The sequence below is a fragment of the Cryptomeria japonica genome, chromosome 3 (assembly GCF_030272615.1).
Source record: "Cryptomeria japonica chromosome 3, Sugi_1.0, whole genome shotgun sequence".
NCBI classification, from domain to species: Eukaryota; Viridiplantae; Streptophyta; class Pinopsida; order Cupressales; family Cupressaceae; genus Cryptomeria; species Cryptomeria japonica.
Window position 1 is genome coordinate 950,642,799 of NC_081407.1, and position 19,962 is coordinate 950,662,760.

General features: G+C 34.1%; 1 protein-coding gene across 11 annotated transcripts in view; it reads left to right on the forward strand.

The window, feature by feature from the left end:
• Positions 1-2,786: 2,786 nt before the first annotated feature.
• Positions 2,787-19,962, forward strand: part of LOC131038927 (APO protein 4, mitochondrial) — an 81,094-nt gene continuing 63,918 nt past the window's right edge. For 9 of the 11 annotated variants that reach the window (XM_059217035.1, XM_059217036.1, XM_059217038.1 and 6 more), the window contains exons 1-2: positions 2,787-2,997; positions 9,596-9,876. In XM_059217035.1, coding sequence (XP_059073018.1) covers positions 2,920-2,997; positions 9,596-9,876 — 359 coding nt within the window. In that variant the 5' untranslated portion in view covers positions 2,787-2,919. Of the gene's footprint in view, positions 2,998-3,064; positions 3,145-9,595; positions 9,877-19,962 lie in introns of those variants that run through there. The other 2 variants (XM_059217040.1, XM_059217041.1) reach the window with 2 other exon arrangements.

Genomic DNA, 19,962 nt, shown 5'->3' on the forward strand with positions numbered 1-19,962 from the left:
CTTTCGAATTTAATTAGGCGATAATTTTTTGAATTAATGTTTCAAATCACATTATAATCCATAAAAAAGAAAAAAAATAAACCAAGAGGTCCCTTGAAATATTACCCTAAACCTAATTGAGTCCAAATCCTAAAATAAATCGATACTTAACTCTAACACTAAACCAAATAAGATCCTAACCCTCAACCAAATTTAATTGTAACCCTAATCCTCAATTGAACTCTAACCCTATCTTAATTACATATTGAACCTAATTAAACTTTAACCCTAAACATGAACCAAAATCTACCTTAAACCTAACACTAAATCAAATTGAATCTTAACCCTAAACCTAACTAAACAATAAATCAATATTAACCCCAACCCTAACCCTAATCCTAATCAGATCAAATTGAATCTTAACACAAAACCACTTTGAACCTTAATCCTATCCCAAATTGAACCCTAACATTAAACTGAATGGAACCCTAAGCCAAATTCTATTCAAAATCAAATTAAAACTTAACCTATACCAAATTTAGCTCAAACCCTAAATCAAATTAAACCCAAATCTTTAGGTGATGGAGAATCGTATTGAAAATATAGAAATAATTGACCTTGAAAAACAAATTAAACTTTAAACCAGATTGAATGCTAACCTTAACTCTAAACCAAATTACACATCAAACCAAATTGAACCCTAACCTTAACACTTAACCCAATTGAACCGTAACTCTAAACCTTGAATTGAACCCTATACTAACCCAATTTTAATGATTTTTTAAATTAAATGACAACCTTAATTAGTGTCTTATTAAACGATTTCATTTGTGATTAATATGTCATCATTACATATTTTTAAACTAATAGAATCTAATCCATCATAAATCTTAAACCACATTAATTGTTGAGCTTAACACCAAACAAAATTGAACCTTAATACTAAACCAAATTGAACCCTCACTCTAAATCCGAACACAAATTGCACTCTTGCGCTTATAAAACCTTAACATAAATTAAACACTAACCTTGAACCAAATTGAACATTAAATTGAACTATAATGCTAAATCTTAAAACCATCATCATCAAGCTTATCTACTTTAAGGTTTAGAGTATTTAGCTTTCTAAAATCTACTCTCATGTTGGATGAATTTTTAGAGTCATTGTAAGATTCAATCAAGTAATATTAATAAAAAAATACAATCACGTTATAAATGAAATGATATAATATTTAATTTTGTATTTGATATGATTGAATCATGAATTAAGATTGATTAATTATTATAATCAAATTTATAATACAATTATAATAATGATAAGAAAAAAACATAGAGCATAGTGATTAATCAGTTAAGTTTGATTAATTATTCATTTGAAATTAATATTTTATTAGGTTCTATTGTTAAGTTGTAGGTTTTATTACATTCAATTTCTTGCATGTATATCTATCTTGCAAATAAGATTTCAATGTCTCATCAATTAATTAAATACAATATGTTCTTTATATTTGTTTTAATTGTTTGTTCCTACCAACAGGCAGGATACATATGCATCCGTTCGATGCATTTTCCCTTTTTAACTGCCCAATCATTTTCCAGAGTTTTAAAAATTTGAGTGTCATTCTATAGTTTTTATATTTATGTATATTTAAATGATTTAAATAAAATTATTTGTCTGTTTTCTTATTGGCTAATAGGAGTAACAGTAGTGTAAAAATTATATTTATTTGCTTTTATTTAAAAATAATAATAAGTTTCCAAACTTTAGACATTTACTTCAATTATTTGTTCTTGCCATTATCTTGGTTTACGTTCCAATTGCTCCATGTGGGACTCGGTAATTCCATACCTTACATAAATGCATTTAACTCTCATTAATAACCAAAACATACTTCATCTATAAAATGAAGCCACCTCTATTCCATTTGTATTATAGTTAAATTTATAATAAATTTTTTTATTTTCATAATTTTTTACTAATAATTAAATTATATTTAATAATTATTATATTTTAAAAAGAAATTAACCAATATAAATATTTGATTTTTTATTATATTCTTTTTAAAAATATTTATTTTAAATTTTTTAATAGATTGTATTTCATTTTTTTACTTTTTAAAATTTAGTTTTACTAATAATTTTAAATTCAAATTTTATTTTGTATATTTTTAAAATGTTCTGTTTGGAGTATAGTTCAATTTTATAATATTTTATAATTTGTTAATATTGATTTTATTAATTTATTATTTTTTAATTTTCATCTTTTTTTTTTTTTTGGTAGGTAATAGGGCGAAGCCGATTATTATTATTATTATGTTTGATTGGATGTGAGAACCCATTGTTTTAACCAATTAAGCTCAACCCCTTGGACTAATTTTCATCTTTATTAAGAATTGTGGTTCAAAAATAATTATAGTCAATTTTAACATCTATTTTAATTATTTAAAAATGAATAATTAGGAAGTAACAATTTGTAATTTTATAATTTTTTTTTTAACAATTGAAAGATTAAATTTATAAATAAGTTTATTCTATATATCCATTTACAAATATTCCAATGTATATATTGACATGATAACTCAATCAACATATTATATAAATTTTGTAATAAATTTTTAATTTTAATTGAATTATGGATAAAATTTTAAAACATTATTTTTTATATTTCTCTCTCGCTCTAGTCGACTCTTTGAGTTCTTGTTTTAAATAGTAAATCCTATCATTTATTTATTTTTATGAATGTTAAAAGATTTAATAATCACATTTTTAAAATGTGCATATGATATAGACAAATTTTATATGCTGTCCAGTGAACATGCTTTTATTTGCATTTCTGTGACACTCAAAAATTATGGAGACATATGTTGGGTATGTTCCCTTCCATCTCGACGGGACCTTTCGGAGAAGTGTGTTGCCCACTCTGCGTTGGGTTGCAATAGCATGAGGGAGACAATTTTTGATGAACAAAATAGAAGATCATACATGTGTGGATTCGGATTGCAAATGCAGTATGAAACAGTAAGGGGACTCGTCTTAGTTGATAAAAGTTATTCTATGTCCTTGGTGCATATGTTGTTAATCCTTCAATCTGCTATATCAGAGGTTGATAAGGTCTCGTGCTTGCAGCTAGTGTAGTGTTGGTCCAGCATCACTCTGGATATGGTTGTAAGGGTTCAATGAATTGTTTATCACTATGACTGAATACTCTTTAACATCAAAATTCCCATTTTTATGAATATATTTGGCAAAAACCTGAGTGTTTAGTGCGAACAAATAGAAAAAATAAGGGTAGATTTTTTTGTGTTTTCAGCGAATTTTTTTTCTGAGTACAGTGTATTAGAGATTGACATCCTTGTTCGAATGAATGTTTTCTCACATTCAACTGTGCCTCTAGCGCAAACTATAGTTGAATTTGCGTACTTTTTTGAAAATTGAATTGTTGGTTTACAGGCAGCGTTAAGATTAAAATTGATATTCAAATGAATGTTTTCTCACAAACATTTTTGAGGTATAGTGCAAACTAGGGTTGGATGGGTTTATGTTCTGATGAATGTTAGTGTGACTACATATTGCTCTTAACAACAAAATCACATTCAAATGGCTCCTTTTGCTAGAATTTGTGAAATTTTCGCAATGAATTTCTGTAGGAATACAAATAAATTGAAGAATAAAATCCTCGTTAAAATGAATTTCTTCTTGCAAAAATTTGTGGAGTATAGTGCGAATCAGGCCTTGTGTGATTTGATTGATCTGTGACCATCCAATTTTAGTTAAGGATCATAAATACTGACGCATTTGATTTTATATCCAGTGATTGGCTACTTGTAATAAATAAACCCCAGGCTGTTTGTGGACCCAGGTATATTAGCACGTCCATCATATCATAACATTGAGCAGGGTTTTTATGGATTTTTGGGCAATTGGGACTTTTACACAATATTAAAAAAACAATCTATCACGTAGCAGGTATTTTATATAAGTTACACCATTTTGAAATAACTTGGTCAATTAGAAACTTGGGCTCTGTTTATATGGGCTAAGTTTTGGAAATTGGGATTTTTACACGAGTTCTACAATTTTATCTACTATGTAGTTGTTTTTTAAAATTAGCTTAGACATTTTTTGAAACAATGCACACATTGCTGTACATAGAATCATGGGTTCATATAAGTGTGTCTGTTATACCATACCCATTCTCACATTGCTAGGTGACTGTTGAAATGTGTCACAATCAAACACCTACCCTTATTCATATACTTACATACTTTTTCCCAACAACGTCATAATCATATACATCTCACTTCCTCTACCCACTCTCTCTTAGTGGAGGAACTATGTGCACATTCTACTTAGCCTCAACCTTATCTTTGTGCTAGACTACTTCACATTTGGCGCTGTGTCTGCATGCTCGGAACTCCTGCTTTGATACCACTGATGACGGGAACCCCCAATACACACCCAAATGCATACTAGATGAAGGGTTACTCTACCCAATATTCATACATAGCATATCAAAGAGAATAACTTAGAAAATTGTAAGAAATAACTTGCCTTCTATTTCAATAAAATGAAATACAAATTCTTCAATTACAAAAAATTAGCCACTCAGGCATCACAACTATGTAAGCTGGAGCTACAAGATACTCTTCTACACCCCTTAGCTACTACTCCTCTTTATCTTTGAAGAGAAGAATTCAACTCTTAATGAATAATCTCTAGCCCAAGCCTCCCTTTTATAGCATCCTTGTGCCTCTTGGAAATCCCACTTCCCCTCTTGATGAACACAACACATGCCTATCAATAAAAGCAACACATAGCCAATAGATGACCTTTCAACTTCCCTAGGAGGGCTCCTTAAAGGTGTCTTTTCAATTTTTCCAAGTGGGTGCCTAAAAAGGTGTCTTTTCCCATTTTTATATAACCATTTGGTAAAACTAAATATGAGTGCATGACTCTTTCCCTTGTTCCCATGTCCAAAAGGGTATTTTTATGATTTTAGCATTATAAATGATAGAAAAAGGTGTCTTTTCTTGAAAATTACAGTTGCCATTGAACATAGGCCACAAATGTTAAATAATTTTCACCCCCTATGTCTCCTTGGGCACTTTCCTAGGTACATGGAGACCTATATATGCTTGCATTTATTTTTAACCACCTAAACATTATAGAAAATAAAAATAACAATATTTTTTTGGGAGATGTAGGATTGTCGTACACCTCTGGATGCTCCTGTATCAATACTGCTCAACTCAGAAACAACATGCCGATATCCTCACTAAGCCTCTTGCACGTGTGAAGTTTGATACTTTTCAGGATTTTCTTATTAGTACCTTAAAGGAATGATGTAATAAGGGGGTAATGTTGGATATTTCATCATTATCCGTATAGTTTGTCCTATTTCGTGTTTATTTTATGTTTGTTATTATTTGTTTATAAACTTAGCATATTTGCATAGTTTGTTAGTGATTTGTTAAAACCGTAAGTGCTAGATAAAGCATACGGTTGCAGTCATGCTCATGTATAAATTTCCCCATAATGCAAATGAATGTACTCGATTACTTTGCAAATTCTGATATGTACTTGGATGGTAGCATTCATGTTTTGCATTGTTTGCAACATTTGTGTCAATAGTTGGTGCATTTGTTGCTGTCTTTGAATTAAGATATTGAGTTGGGCAACAAAAATCCTTTCATCTCTATCTTCCTAGTAGACTTCAAGGTTCTTTGACTAGAATGCATCCACTATTAACTTAACCCACAGTATGGTAGAGTCTAGGCTTTGATACCACTATAGTGTCCCCTTCACATGGTTTTGTACTTTTTTTTGTATTTTTTGATCTTTTTGAAAAAAGAAGCAAATTGAAACAATGAAACTATAAATTGAAAATAATTGATCAAACACTAAAATTTTCATAAGCCAAATCTGAACCAAATTTTGATAAATTCAATGGCTTGTACAAATCCTGCTCAGATCAGATTGAAACATAAGTTTGGAAGCCCTCAAAGTTTGATTTTATTTATTTTTGCAATGATTAAGAGCTAGAAATTGCTCTAAAACCAAAATCAAATTGAAATTACATTTTTCAACTCGCATAGACCTTATTGGAGTGGTACGGTTGGATGATGCAACTAGGTTATGTGCTGTAGGTTAGACCTCAAAGTGCCAAATAAGCATGTATTGACTGTCTTCATAGTTGGCGCCTGCTTATTGCTTTATCTAATAAAATAAATACATGAATTAATAATAGAGATGACAATGAAGAGTCAAATATATCTTTATTTGCACATGAAATTATTTTAGGAGGTTAGAGATGGTCAGCCAAGGATTAGAGTTGAATCGACTAGATCATACTATTCCCTTGACAAAACACAATCTATTTAAAGGACTCGATGATTGCCAAGAGGAACACAACTATCAATCGATGCTTATAACTACTCAAAGGTGACAAACAATTAATACTGACAATTCCAATATTATCAAAACATAATAATAGACATTGTATGCTGACTACATCATCCCCCTCAAAAGAAAAAGTCATCTTCCAAATGACAAGTAAACATCAAGCAATATTAGGGATGATTGTAGACGAAGACTTGTACATGGAATTGGAAGTGTACCTTGCAAACTTAGACTTATAGTCTGCTTGGCAAATCAAATGAGTGCAGCAGCTGGATGGTGCAACGCCCTTAGTGGAGTCAAGGGGCAGCGTCTTGTGGGGGTTTGAGGGTGTGGGTTATGACCTTCAGAATCACATAGATCTTCATGGCACACATCATTTTCGTGAATTTTTAAGAAGCTAAAAGAAATGACGATGGAGCTAGAAAATATATATTTTGGAGTGTTTAGCCAACATATGATGTCAACCAAGAATTGAATTGCTTGTTGTATGCTCTCCCCAAGATGATGTTCGATGTGATCGACCACTTATGAATGTTGTTTTACCATGTGTGAGTGTTGCTGTGTGATGGAGGACTGTAGTTGCTTGACAATGCCACCAAGCCATACAATGCAGAAATGGAATGTTGAATGATGCTGTACCACACTTGTGTGGGATTATGTTCCTTGGACAAGGAATTGATGCCTAGGCTGTATTGTGAGAATTTTCCTTGTCCGCCCATTTGATGAGTGTCATGGACGTACGCCTTGACTAGGCTGTATGGTATGTAATGATGAGTGGAGGAAACTGTGTGTTGAAAAAAAGAACCAGCTGGCATATGTTGGAGGTTTGTCTGTTGATGCACGTTGCTTGCCAAGCGAATTGATGCTGCCGTACAGTGTGTAGGGAAAACCATATGATGTAAGGTCACCACACACTCAAGAATCGTTGCTGTACTTCACTTGTCGATGGTGTAAAGATTGCCATACATTGGTTAAATACCCTTGACAATGGAGCTGTACATTCTGCTATATGTTGGTTGAATGCCCTCGACAATGGAGCCCTACGTTCTATGAGGGGATGATGAATGCTGAGAGTGAAATAACCATACCGTATAAGTGAAACAACCATACCGTATAAATGAAACTTTGCCATATGAGCAGAAACAGTGAAGGCCATACGATGTGGAAACATTGTCAAATGAGTGGAGATTGTGGGCATACAATGTAATCAGAAACCTATGATTCTTTGTCATTTGCCGATGCCATATGATATGAGGAAGTTGTATGGTTTGTTGTGTTCCCTTTACTGATTGAAGCCTTACTTTATGTTGCCATGCAATAAGATAATAAAGTGGTTATACCTTGTTGTGTTTGACAAACTTGTTGAAAAAGGTTCAGGTCACTGCACATGTTACAAAAGAGCCACCCAGCTTTCCCATCGTTACAATCTAAGTTGCACAGTGTATAGGCAAGATGGCAACATTGATTGTTGCTTACACGTGGATCTCCTTCAACAAATCTTTCTAGAGCACGCAAAAATTACATATGTACAATACAAAGATGACATTTCACCAATAGTGTTCTTGTTTTCTAGATTCCAAATGCATAGAATATTTACATTGTCAGTAAACAATTCCATTGTCAATGTTGTTAAGCAACGAGCTTCTTATTACTTATCTATATTAAACATGGACAAACCATACAACATTGTATATGCTTAGACTGTTTTTCTCTAAGTATGTTAACTGAAGACCATTTAGCGTAAATGTTATCCATATAATACAAATATTAATGCTACTACAAGTAATTTTTGTCAAATTTATTATATATATTGTATTTGATGTTTCTAGCTATATACATATATTATTATCGAGGAAGAAAACAATCAGGTATGCTCTGTTGAAAACAAAATTTCTTAAAAAATCATTTTGATTTTTTTCTATTCTTATTTTTTATTTCACTTTTAAAATTAACAATTTTTATATATTGTATGAGCTCTTTCTGAAATTCATTAAAGCCTATGTATTTAATTTTGTTTCATTGTTTACCATGGTCCTGTAACTCCTGTTTTCTAACCAGTGTAGTTTTATATTTCTTGGGGCTATGTGGCCTTTTGCCAGTGGGTCGCATTGATTCCATCAAACCTATATTCACATAAACTCAAGGAGTGCTATTCTCAAGCTCTCCAATGTGTAACATCCCCGTAGGGTGTGTGGCTACTAATACAAAATTTATATGGGCTACACTCAAATGAATTGTGAAGAATGAGCTGTAGCTTGTTGTTTATTGTACAATTAATGTCCATTTACTGCAAGCTTAACTTTCCTTTCTGATACTCACAATTAATACACTTTTGCATGGAGCATTAGTTTCCAGTGATCTGCCTACCCTGTCTAGTTCACTTATGTCAATAATCATAAATGGTGTTTTTATAGCCCTTTTGCCTCATTTAGGGCTTCAATTGATTTCTAGTCACTGGGACATGGCATTTGTGTTAAATTTTGACATGAATATATAATTTTCTTCACTAAAATCTGTATTTCCTCTTAAGCGAATATTGGTTTTGTTGTTTCTAGCAACCATTTATCTGAAGTCAATATTACCAACCACTTTTAATAGACTGGCCTTGATTTCTGGGAAGCATGAGATTGTTGAACTTCTGGAACACAAGTTCTCATCCGCATCATAACTGTCAAGAAAATGTATTAAGACATGTTTCTTTTTTGTTTATTTATTTTCCATAGCGCGAGAGGATGCTGGTGAAGGTTGAGGAATTTGAGTTTTCTATATATTTTATTAGTTTAGAAGTTTTAAGGTCTTTTCAATGTACACATTTCAAGCATATCCTACAATGGTGACATTCCATGAAAATGGTCGTGGAATCTAGTTTTGCATGTGCCAGTTATTTAGTTTAAAAGTCACCAAAGATTTAGTATTTGATCCACTCTCTGCATATCCTTCAATCATTTCCTTCCATGAGACAACATTTAATTAGACTTTATATTATATAGCTCATGTACTTTGACAATGGTTCCACATCTTACATGCAGATAATTGTATATTTGAGGCATTTTATTTAAGCATTCACGTACCTTGCCTATGTTTCCACATTACTAGTTTGCCTATGTTTCCGTTTTATTTAAGCATTCACTTACCTTGGCTATTATATTGTAACTCCTATATTGTGAACTATTTTGCAATATAATAGTTTTTGATAATGTAGTGTCTTTTATTGCAGATTGCAGCTGCTTTACAATTTAAAAACAAATGGTCGTACCTTCAAGGCAAGGCTCATAACTGCCTTATGTATGTAAGGTCTTATAAGTCAAAGGTAGATTACAAATCTAAGGGAGAATGGAAAAGGCTTCGTCCAATGATATTGGAAAGAATAAAACAACGTGCAAAGTATTACCCAATTCCATATATGGTTCCTATTGCTCATGAGGTCTTAAAAGCAAGAGCTGTCCTTATTGAGGGAGTATCCAAGCTTTTGAAATTAATACCTGTAAAAGCATGCCGGTGAGGTTACACACATCTGTCCACTGTTTTGCAATTGATTTGTTTGTGTCACTTTGTATGCTATTAAAGCATAAAATAATCAGTCATCTTGTGCACAATTGTTTTTTATATATTTTTCTTTTTGTAGTAATAGGAACAAATTTATTTGTTTTTAATTTCTTGAATAAACACGCCTTTAATTGTTATAAGGTAGTTTTTATAAAACTCTTGTATTTTCATGATAATAATCCATGTGTTTCTTTGATAAATAAGTGGGGTTTTATTTGGGACCATGCCCCTTGAGTGTTCCAATGGGTTTTAGAAGGTTGGATGCTCAACTCAGCCCGAGGCAACTATCAAAAGGTTATATTATTAGCTAGCTGATCCTTGTGTGCCAAAATACACTATATAAAATATGATAAATTTCATTCATAAAACATATGAAAGAGATTATACATGTTAGCATTTTAATTCACACCTTTTAGTGTGGCACAAATTGAAAGAGATGTATGGTAGAACCGTTCTTTGAATTAGAGGAGAAGCTCCTTTGTAAACAAAAACTAACATAATTTGAACAATATGTACTTGCTATTTACAATCTATAGAATGTTTTTTGGGTGGTTCGTGCACATGCTAGACAAAACTAAATGTCTATTTTTTTGGAGTTACTCGGGGCAAAGGAAATTGAACACTTCTTCTACATTAGATTGGAGATTCTCTGTTTTATGATTACATACTATAGAAAATGATCTAACACAATTTATGAACACTTACAACTTTTAAGTAAATGTAGAGACAAAAAGGTACAAGTAAAACTCGATTGGATTGACATGAATACAAACACAAAGGATTATGAATTAAGCATGTCAAACTACATACTAGGCCACAATACCTTTTTAAATAAAATCTGCAAATACAATTTCATCCAAATTCATAAGACAGTCAACTCAAAAGGCATTTACATAGTGAACACCAATTTTAGCAACAAGTGCAAATGGCATTTAGTTATAAGGTTTGTAAAACTCTACATGATAAATAAATCCAAAAGCTAATTGCAACTTCTACCCTAAGAATAGACTGTTTGCATATAATGCAAGCTTTATTACAAGATTATCCACCAATTCTAAAATTGAACTCAAGCAATCTTCAATTAGACTCCCAGTACAAATTACTACAAACTAACATTAGAACTTTCATCTCTTGCATGATAGGAGATCTAAAAATAGACTTCTAAAAATAGACAACTTCTCAAAAAGCAAGTTAGGCTAAAACTAGATACAACTAAATAGCGTTGGCTATAAATAGTTCTAGCTAAAATAGACTTCTCAGAATGTGCTCTTCTTATTAAAAAGGTGATGCCTAAAAATACCACAAGCGGCTTTGGAAACAATTTTGATGAAGCTTTTCTTTGTTTTGCTCATGATGGATCCTCCAATGAAACTCTGAAATTTTGACAATTCAATTTTGATGTCTTGAATCTGAAAACCTCTGTGTGAATTCTACCATCTATCCATTGTCAAATTTGCGAACTTGGCAACACCAAATTTCTTTGGCAATATCCTTTGATGAAAATCAAGTTATTGTATTGAAATATGTGAATGATGAATATAGGGAATAACAATTTATCAATGTTTTTGTTCTTGTAATGATTGAAATATTATTGAGGATCATTTCCAGACTTCCCTACATTGAATGTGTTGGTTGAAAATTTTGTACACTTGGGGAAATATACAAAATTGTGGTTTCAACCACAGCACGAGTAAAAACTCTCCTAATTAAGGGAAGGCTCCCGCTATCTAACTACAACTTGGAAAATAAAATAGGATGGGACAGCAATCTTTCTTTTTTTTTCAAGAAAGACAATATCCTTTTCTCTTCACAGAAAATGATAGCTATTGAATAACAACAGTAACCACTTTCAAGTGAAATAAGAGAAAGGAAATGAAGTTTCTTGAAAGCGCAGACTTCCGTCACTTCCTTCGGGACGGGACAACAATATCAAGCTCAAAGACTTGACTATTGGAAGTCCTATCTACCCTTTGCTATACTAAATTTTACAATGAATAAAAGATAATAGCTCACAGATTGAAATAATCTATTCTTTCAACACAAAGACAAGAACTAATGCAAGCTCAAAGACTTGCTGCTATTTCTTATTATACAGTAATTTTTCCTCAAGAATAGACGCAAGCTCAAAGACTTGCTGCTCCTTCAAGAGAGTTTCCTATTTTAATTAATCTTCTCTACTTGCAGCTCAAAGACTTCAAATCAGATTGGATTAAGCTCTTTTAGAAACACTTGGGATAGAAGAAATAAAAGATTCAAACTCAAACATGTAGCTCAAAGACTCAAAACTTGAGTAATCCTTATTTATTATTCTTAAAAAAACTTTCAATCCACATACATAAGCTTAAAGACTTCTTGCTGTAAATTTGGCTGAGTTTTTGCTTGCTTTCCAAAAGATAAAAATTACAATAGACCCCTCAAGTATTTATAGAAGAGGAGCCTTGAGAAAAAGGTGGGAGGATCCTAACTAACTTGAGAGATTCTCTCAACCACCAAGACTTATTCAATAACTAACTAAGACTTCAATAACTAACTAAGACTTACTCCAACTACAGTCCTAATCGAACACAACTTGTAGTTGCCTTACATGTAATTACAAAAGTGCAAGTAATGTGTAACTTGCATTTTACAAAAAATACTTTTACATGTAACTTGTCAAAACAAAATTACAAATGCATAACTAAAACTATTCTATGTGTCTAAAGACACGACTCTAACTGCATCATCCTTTGTCTGTGATGATCTTCATGTCACTTCAGGATGCTAGAACTTGAAGTATTCTGGATTGGTAAAGACATCTTGAATCGGAACGGGAACTTGCATCCTTGTCTTCTTGCTTGGGGTAGTACTAGCTTTTCAAGAGGGAACGGGCTGCCTTCCTCTTTTCATGTCATGACCATCTTTGTCTTGAAAGCATTTTATGCTCTCAACCATGAATTGTTGTTGTATTTCTTCTTTCTATCATCCTTCATTCTTGAAATTTGCTTGCAAAATAAGGTCCATGCCTTAATCCATTGATTTGGTAGATCGTGTGTGTAAACTGGACTGACAAGGGAAGAGAGAAATTGATGCAAAAATGGGCTCACAAGTGAATTTCGGGTTTTGGAAGTTGCATTACATGTGTGGGGAAAACAAGAGCATTAACTTGCAATTGTGGGGAACAAACATGCAACTTCACATGTGTAATGGATAACTACAAGTTTGAACTTGTAATTGGACCTTTAGAACTCATTTACAAGTGTTTTTTTTGGACCAATTTCGGGTTCTGGATGGCTGGCCGTAGGTAGACTTTTAATGGGGAAAATGAATGAAGGTGTGAAATGAGTGGATGAAATGGTATGTACGGATGATGAGAATGAATATGAAAAGATTTTGGGAAGATCATCTTCAAGAAAATGGGAAGAACTTTCAACATGTAATCCGGTTCTAAAAACCCCATTTTGAAAGAATGGGTATTTCTCATCTTTGAAACTTGGAATTTAAACGAAAGATGGTTAAATCTTTTATCCGTAAGGGAAGAACAATTATTTTCATCCAACTTGTAATCGGGATTTAAAATCCCGAATACAATTAAAGAGAGAAAATGGGGAAGAACAATGCAATTCTAAAATTGCTTTACAAAGGGGAAAATCTCTCTCACAAAATCTGATTTTTGGGGAAGAACCAACATATTTGAAAACAAGAAAAATGAAACAAGAAGAAAATAAGAAAACAAAAAAGACAAGAAAAATGAAACAAGAAGAAAAGAAATCTTACCTTGCTCCAAACTGAAATGCCTTCTTCAAAAAGATGATTAATCTTTGAAATAAAGAAGAATATCTCTTAAAAAAAAATTAACCGTATTCCAAAACCCTAGCCACGTTTTTGAAAAAATGCCCAAAAATGAAAAACGTGGCAGCAAATGCATGAGAAATGGCATGGAAAATGGCCAAGACTCTTTCTAACCTCAATGCCTTAGCATACCAAGCCAAAATGATTCATAAGATTGCTGATTCATGGCATTTTTAATGAAGAAAAATGTGGTTTTTTGGCAAAAACGTGTTTGCTGTTATAAACCTAAAAACCAGCAAACTTAACCTCCATGTGGCGTGAAAGGTGTCTAAAAATGCATGGAAATAGGAAGGAATCCTAAACGCCTTCTATCTCCCAAAAAATCTCCACAAAAATTTGCCTAAAATCCTCAAAAAAAACGTTTTTCCTTGCAATTCGGGTTGTTTGGAACAAATAGCAAGTTTAAAATGCATGAAACAATGAAAATCGGGTTTTTTGGAGGATATAACAAGTTTAAAATTTCACTTTTTCAACATGTTAGGCAAAATCGGGATTTTTTGACCAAATAGCAAGTTTAAAATGTCAAAAATGCACTTTATAAGCAAAATCGGGTTTTTTGGACTAAAGTGCAAGTTTTAAATTGTCACTTTTTCACTTACAAGGCAAAATCGTGATTTTTAAGACAAATAGCAAGTTTAAAATTCACTTTTTCACTTACCAAGCCAAAATCGGGATTTTTAGACAAATGACAAGTTTAAAATTGTCAAAAATGCACTTGCAAGGCAAAATCGGGTTTTTAAGAGAGGAATACAAGTTTTAATTACTTGTAAAAGGGGAAATAAAACCCCTACAATAAGTTATAACTTACTTGCACATATGTAATAGGGGTTTAAAATCCCTATTACATGTAAAAACCATTAAAGTAGGGGTTTTTGGAGAGAACTACAAGTTTACTTGTAATTTAGCCAAAAAATCCCTATTTTAACTAAACAAGACCCAAAACAATAAAAAAGATAAAAACAACAAAAGGGAAATTTAAAACAAATTACAAGTAACATCTTTTAAATAAAAGTGCACATGTATTAAGTCAAAAATTCCCCTACAAAGACCAAAACAATGAATATCATTAAAACTTGTAGTTTGAAGAAAATTCTCCACCTGCAGTCGGGATTTTAAAACCCGATTGAAGGAAAGACATAGCAAACGAACCCAGAATTCGACGAAATTCGAAACATAGTTCGAGGATGGACTGAGGATTAAGCCAATCCAAGGATTAGTCGAAATTCTGCATCGGGAAGCGTGCCATAGAGTAAATTTTTTTCCCATTTTTTCACAAAAATTTCAAGTAATGGTCCTTCATTTTTGAAAACAAAAATGAGGACAACAGAATGACACTTGACTATCAATAAATTCTCAACCATCTTATGTGAGAAAATAGGAATATGCAAAGGACCCTTGCTGTTCTGTTCTCAAAACTTTATCCTAATGACTTGTAATGCACACTTCTTGTTGGTTGCTAATACTTTTCTGATTCAAGAATGAAGTTGCACCTCTGCTGTTGCTTGCTAATAGACTGTTCTGCTGTTTACAATCCCTACTCTGCATCAATCCTTTAGCAAGAACTCACAAATCTCAATTTTGATTATCTGTTGGTATGTCTGAATTTGCTTTATTCATGACAAATGGGGAATATCAGAAAAGTCTTTAATCCTGCTGAAAAATTGAATTCCACAGCTGTTATGACAAAGTATGAAGATCACAAACATATTCTACTTCTGCCCTTAGGTTTTCCATGCAAAAATCTCACATTTACCTTTGGAATTTGTATAATTAAAACTGCTTTTATCTTAATCTGATCGAACATCTATTTAACAGTTGATTTCCTATTTTTGAAAAGTTGGTAAATGAATGCCTTTTTGTCATGTCCCCATTCAAGACCTAAGACTATTGGCAAAGACGACAATATATTCAATAGTAGCACTACCAATCATACATGAAGTTACATGAAAGTATTACTCCTTGCTTGGATCATGTATAACATAAGGACCTACTCCCAGTTGCCACAGGATAAGCAACACAAAGGGATTAGTTATCAACGTCGAAACACCATACGTTTACTAATAAGTAATAGCGGATAGATTGAATTGAGAAGGGTCTATGGTGATCACATAGTAAGCATGGTATCAGCATAAAGTGGAGGTACATGTTGTGACGTATTCACACATCGCCCCATTGCAAATGGGGACCCCTACTTTTTGCTTTTTAGGGTTAGTCTTCTTGGTTTAGTCTTTTAGGTTCTTGGCTATTAGTCTTTGCATTGAAGGGTCACCAGAGGGCTCATTAGGATAGAATGGTTTGCTTAGGTTCAAATTGGTCAGTAGGTGGTCCAGGTCAGGGTTTCTATTGAAAGTTTCCTCTTGGTTAGACCTGGGAGCTTGTTAAGACTTGATTGGGAATAGAGGGATCTTTGTACCTTGCCATGAGTCTAAGTGAAAATCCAAGGGTGGCCTTGCCTTTAAGACCTAGGACATTTAGTCATGAAAGTGATGAAGAATTTGAGCACAATTGCCAAATTCGCTCCCGACCCTTCCAAAAGGACAGGAGCGAATTTCCTTTGAATCCTCTTTTGCTCCCAGTCTAGACCTCAAAGCTTACTCCTACGCCTTGACTGAGTGAGGAATGACCTATTTTTTTGCCTATTGAACAAGTTGGAACGAGATGGGATGAGGAAATTGAACCTAAAACATGAATTTCGCTCCTGACCCTTCCAAAGGGTCCAGAGCAAATTTCTCTAAAAACCTCTCCTGCTTCTAACATGGGTTAAAATCCTTGATTCCACGCCTTGATTGAATGAAAAATGATCTATCTATGCCTTTGGAAATGAGTTGCAACCAAGTGAAATGAGGAAAAGTGAGGAATTTATGCAAAAAAGCAAAGTTTCGCTCTTGACCCTTCCAAAGGGTCCAGAGCGAAATTCCTAGATAGGTCCCGTCCTTCCAAAGGTACCTAGGCGAAATGGTTAAGATGCACTTTTGATCCAACGTTTTGAGCTAGGCATCTCCTTAAGGTGATTTGTTAGCATATCTTGAGGTGAGAAAAATGCGAATGAGGGTGAAGATAGAGTGTTTGGAAGGTATTTAAGACTAATTCCTCAAATTCGCTCCTGACCCTTCCAAAGGGTCCATAGCGAATTTCCTTATATCTCCCTTCTTGGTCCTAATTTGCCTCATAAACCTTATCCCTATGGCGTAGTTGAGAGAGTATTGATGTGTGAAACAAAGTGAAGTGATGAAAAGTTAAGGATTTGAACATAATTGCAAATTTCGCTCCTAGCCCTTCCAAAGGGTCTAGAGCAAAAACTTTTTTAAGCTCCCGACCCTTCCATAGGGTCCAGAGCGAAATTTTTTTTAAGCTCTTGACCCTTCCAAAGGGTCCAGAGCGAAATTATTTTTAAGCTCCTGACCCTTCCAAAGGGTCCAGAGCGAAATCCTCCAAATGGCTTGTTTCTTCACTAGGGACATTGAATGGTGGTCATGCATGGCAGAGAAAAGGATCAAAGATCAAGTCTAAAGCAAAGCTAAGTGCAAAAGGATGAGAATTGAGCTAAAAAGAGCAATTTCGCTCCTAACCCTTCCAAAGGGTCCAGAGCGAATTTCTCCATAAAACATTATAGCTTGCTCAAACCTACGAACTAACTCATTCCCAAGCATTTTTTGAAGGCAAAAGACTTGTTTTTGATGATTAAAGGATGAGAAATGGAGTTTTGTGAAGGAAAATCAAGCAAATTGTAAATTTCGCTCCTGACCCTTTCAAAGGGTCCAGAGCAAAATTCTTTCTAAGCTCCTGACCCTTCCAAAGGGTCCAAAGTGAAATTCTTTCTAAGCTCCTGACCCTTCCAAAGGGTCCACAGCGAAATTCCTAGAAAGACACTCTCAATTTCACCTAGTGCACTAAGGGAGCCTTGTTTTGATAGCGAATTGACTTGATGGTGATGGGAGGAGGTGTGATAGGTTAAATTCAAGGCAAAGAAAGGATGAATGGATGAAGAAATTGGGCCTAGGAAGAATTTCGCTCCTGACCCTTCCAAAGGGTCTAGAGCGAATTCTCCTAAAACACATATTTCCTCCTTGTTCAAAACAAAGTTTTGTTCCTAGGACATGGTTGAGGGGGGATGGATATATACTTGCCTTAAGAACTGAATGGAAGTGAAGGCAATGATGGATTTGAGGGTAAAAGACAAAATTCGCTCCTGACCCTTCCAAAGGGTCCAAAGCGAATTTTCATAGAATCCTCCCTTTGCTTCAAATTTGGACTAATTTTGTGCCTTGGAGCCTTAGCTAGGATGTCATCTTGCCTTTGAAAAGTGTTTTGAGGCAATGAGATGATAGAATTTGAGCTAAAATGCAAATTTCGCTCTTGACCCTTCCAAAGGGTCCAGAGCGAAATTCCTAGGAGGTCTTTTGTTTTGCCTAGGCCCTTGAATGATCCCATTGCTAAGCAATTTTTGGGAGCAAGCGACTTGTCTATACCTAGAAGGAGCACAATTATGAAGTCTAATGCCTTGAAGAATGAGTTATGATTAGGGAATTAAGTGAAATTGCTAAATTCGCTCCTGTACCTTGCAGAGGGTCCAGAGCGAATTTCATTATAGGGCCTGTCCTTCCAAGGGGTCCAGAACGAATTTCATCCTAATGCCTTCTTGTTGATGATTTAAGGTAAGAAATGCTATGTTAGAATGAATATGTCATGTATTCTTAATCATCTTTTGTTTGTTTTGCAGATCAACAAGATCGGGCTAGAAGGAAGAACAAACAACAGCGACCTATTCAAGTTCCATCATCATTTAAGACACCTCAAATGCATGGAGGAGGACTCAAGGTGCTTCTAAAGTGTTGGAAGACTTCAAGTGTTCAAGGAGTTGCAAGCTATCCTCAAGATCTTCATTCTTCCACATGGAGAAACCAGAGGATGTCAAGAAGAAAGATCTTATAAACATTTCAAGGCTATATGAGCTACCAGAGGAGGAGTGACTTGACCATGAAGGGGTTTCATCAAACGCAAGAGTGCCAAGGAAGGGTGCGCCACTCATCAAGTACATCAAGGACAAAGGAGGATCAACCAAGGCTAGTGCAAGGGTACGTTGAAGAAGCTGATGGTTTCAGAAGAGTTAATCAAAGTTAGCTTTTCATCACATTGAATATCGAGCAATACAACGTTCATTGACTAGGCAAGTGTGAGATAAGGTGGCATCCCAGTCACTGTTCCTCCAATCAGATAGGTCCACATCAGCATGTCCAGATTCAATGTACCTGACTCACCAGTGATGACTCAAACTTTGAGGCACCTACCCTTGCTTCCTATTGGTTCTCAAATATTGAATGTAATTTTCTCATTGGCTAAAGGAGTTTGTTGTAACAAACCCTAATTAGGGTTTCCATCTTGTAATCCTAGCCGTTGATTGTAAATCAATCAGAGCCATTGAATTGTAAAGAGCTCTCTATATAAAGCTCTGGCTCTTCATTTGTAAAGGTTAATAGTTAGAGATTAGTCAATAGTTAATAGTTGGTTGATAGCTAAGAGTTAGTAGCTAGAATAGTGAATAGAATAGCAATTAGAATAGAATAGGAAGAGAAGGCAAGAAATTGTTGCCTTGATTGTAAATGAATTCCATTTTCATTGAAGTTATGGTGAAATGTGTCGTTTCTTTGCAGTATGCATGGTCTCTTGTTGAATCTTCATTTTAGATGATGGTTAATTAGATTGAATGAAGGAAGTTACTGAATGCACTCGCATGGAATCTGCCCAGTCCAAACCACTAGCCTCTTGCTGATTGTAAGGGCACCCTGCGTGGCCAACTGGCATGAAATAAGCTTAATCTCGAGTCGTTACACGTCTATTGTTTATGCATTAACTTGAATGGTGATCAGTGTCTGATGGTGTAACAATTTGAACATCTTCAAAATTCCCTTAAAAGATTGCACTGAGTTGGTGTCGAATTGTTCAATCTGATGGTGAGACCCAGCCCAGTAGGACTCCATCTAGTTGTTCATCCATCTTCTTGCATTCTAGGCCTTAGATTAGATTCTCCAAACCCTGTATCTTTTGATATTTCTTTATCTTCCAGCCAGTAGATAGGACTCAAGTTCCAGCAGATTAGACGCTCAGGCAATCAAATGTAAGTCCCCTTGTGATTCCAGCATAATCACATCACACCATAAGAGCTTATCCACACGTAGAGACCCTACATAGAAGAACCTTGGAGTTGCCTCG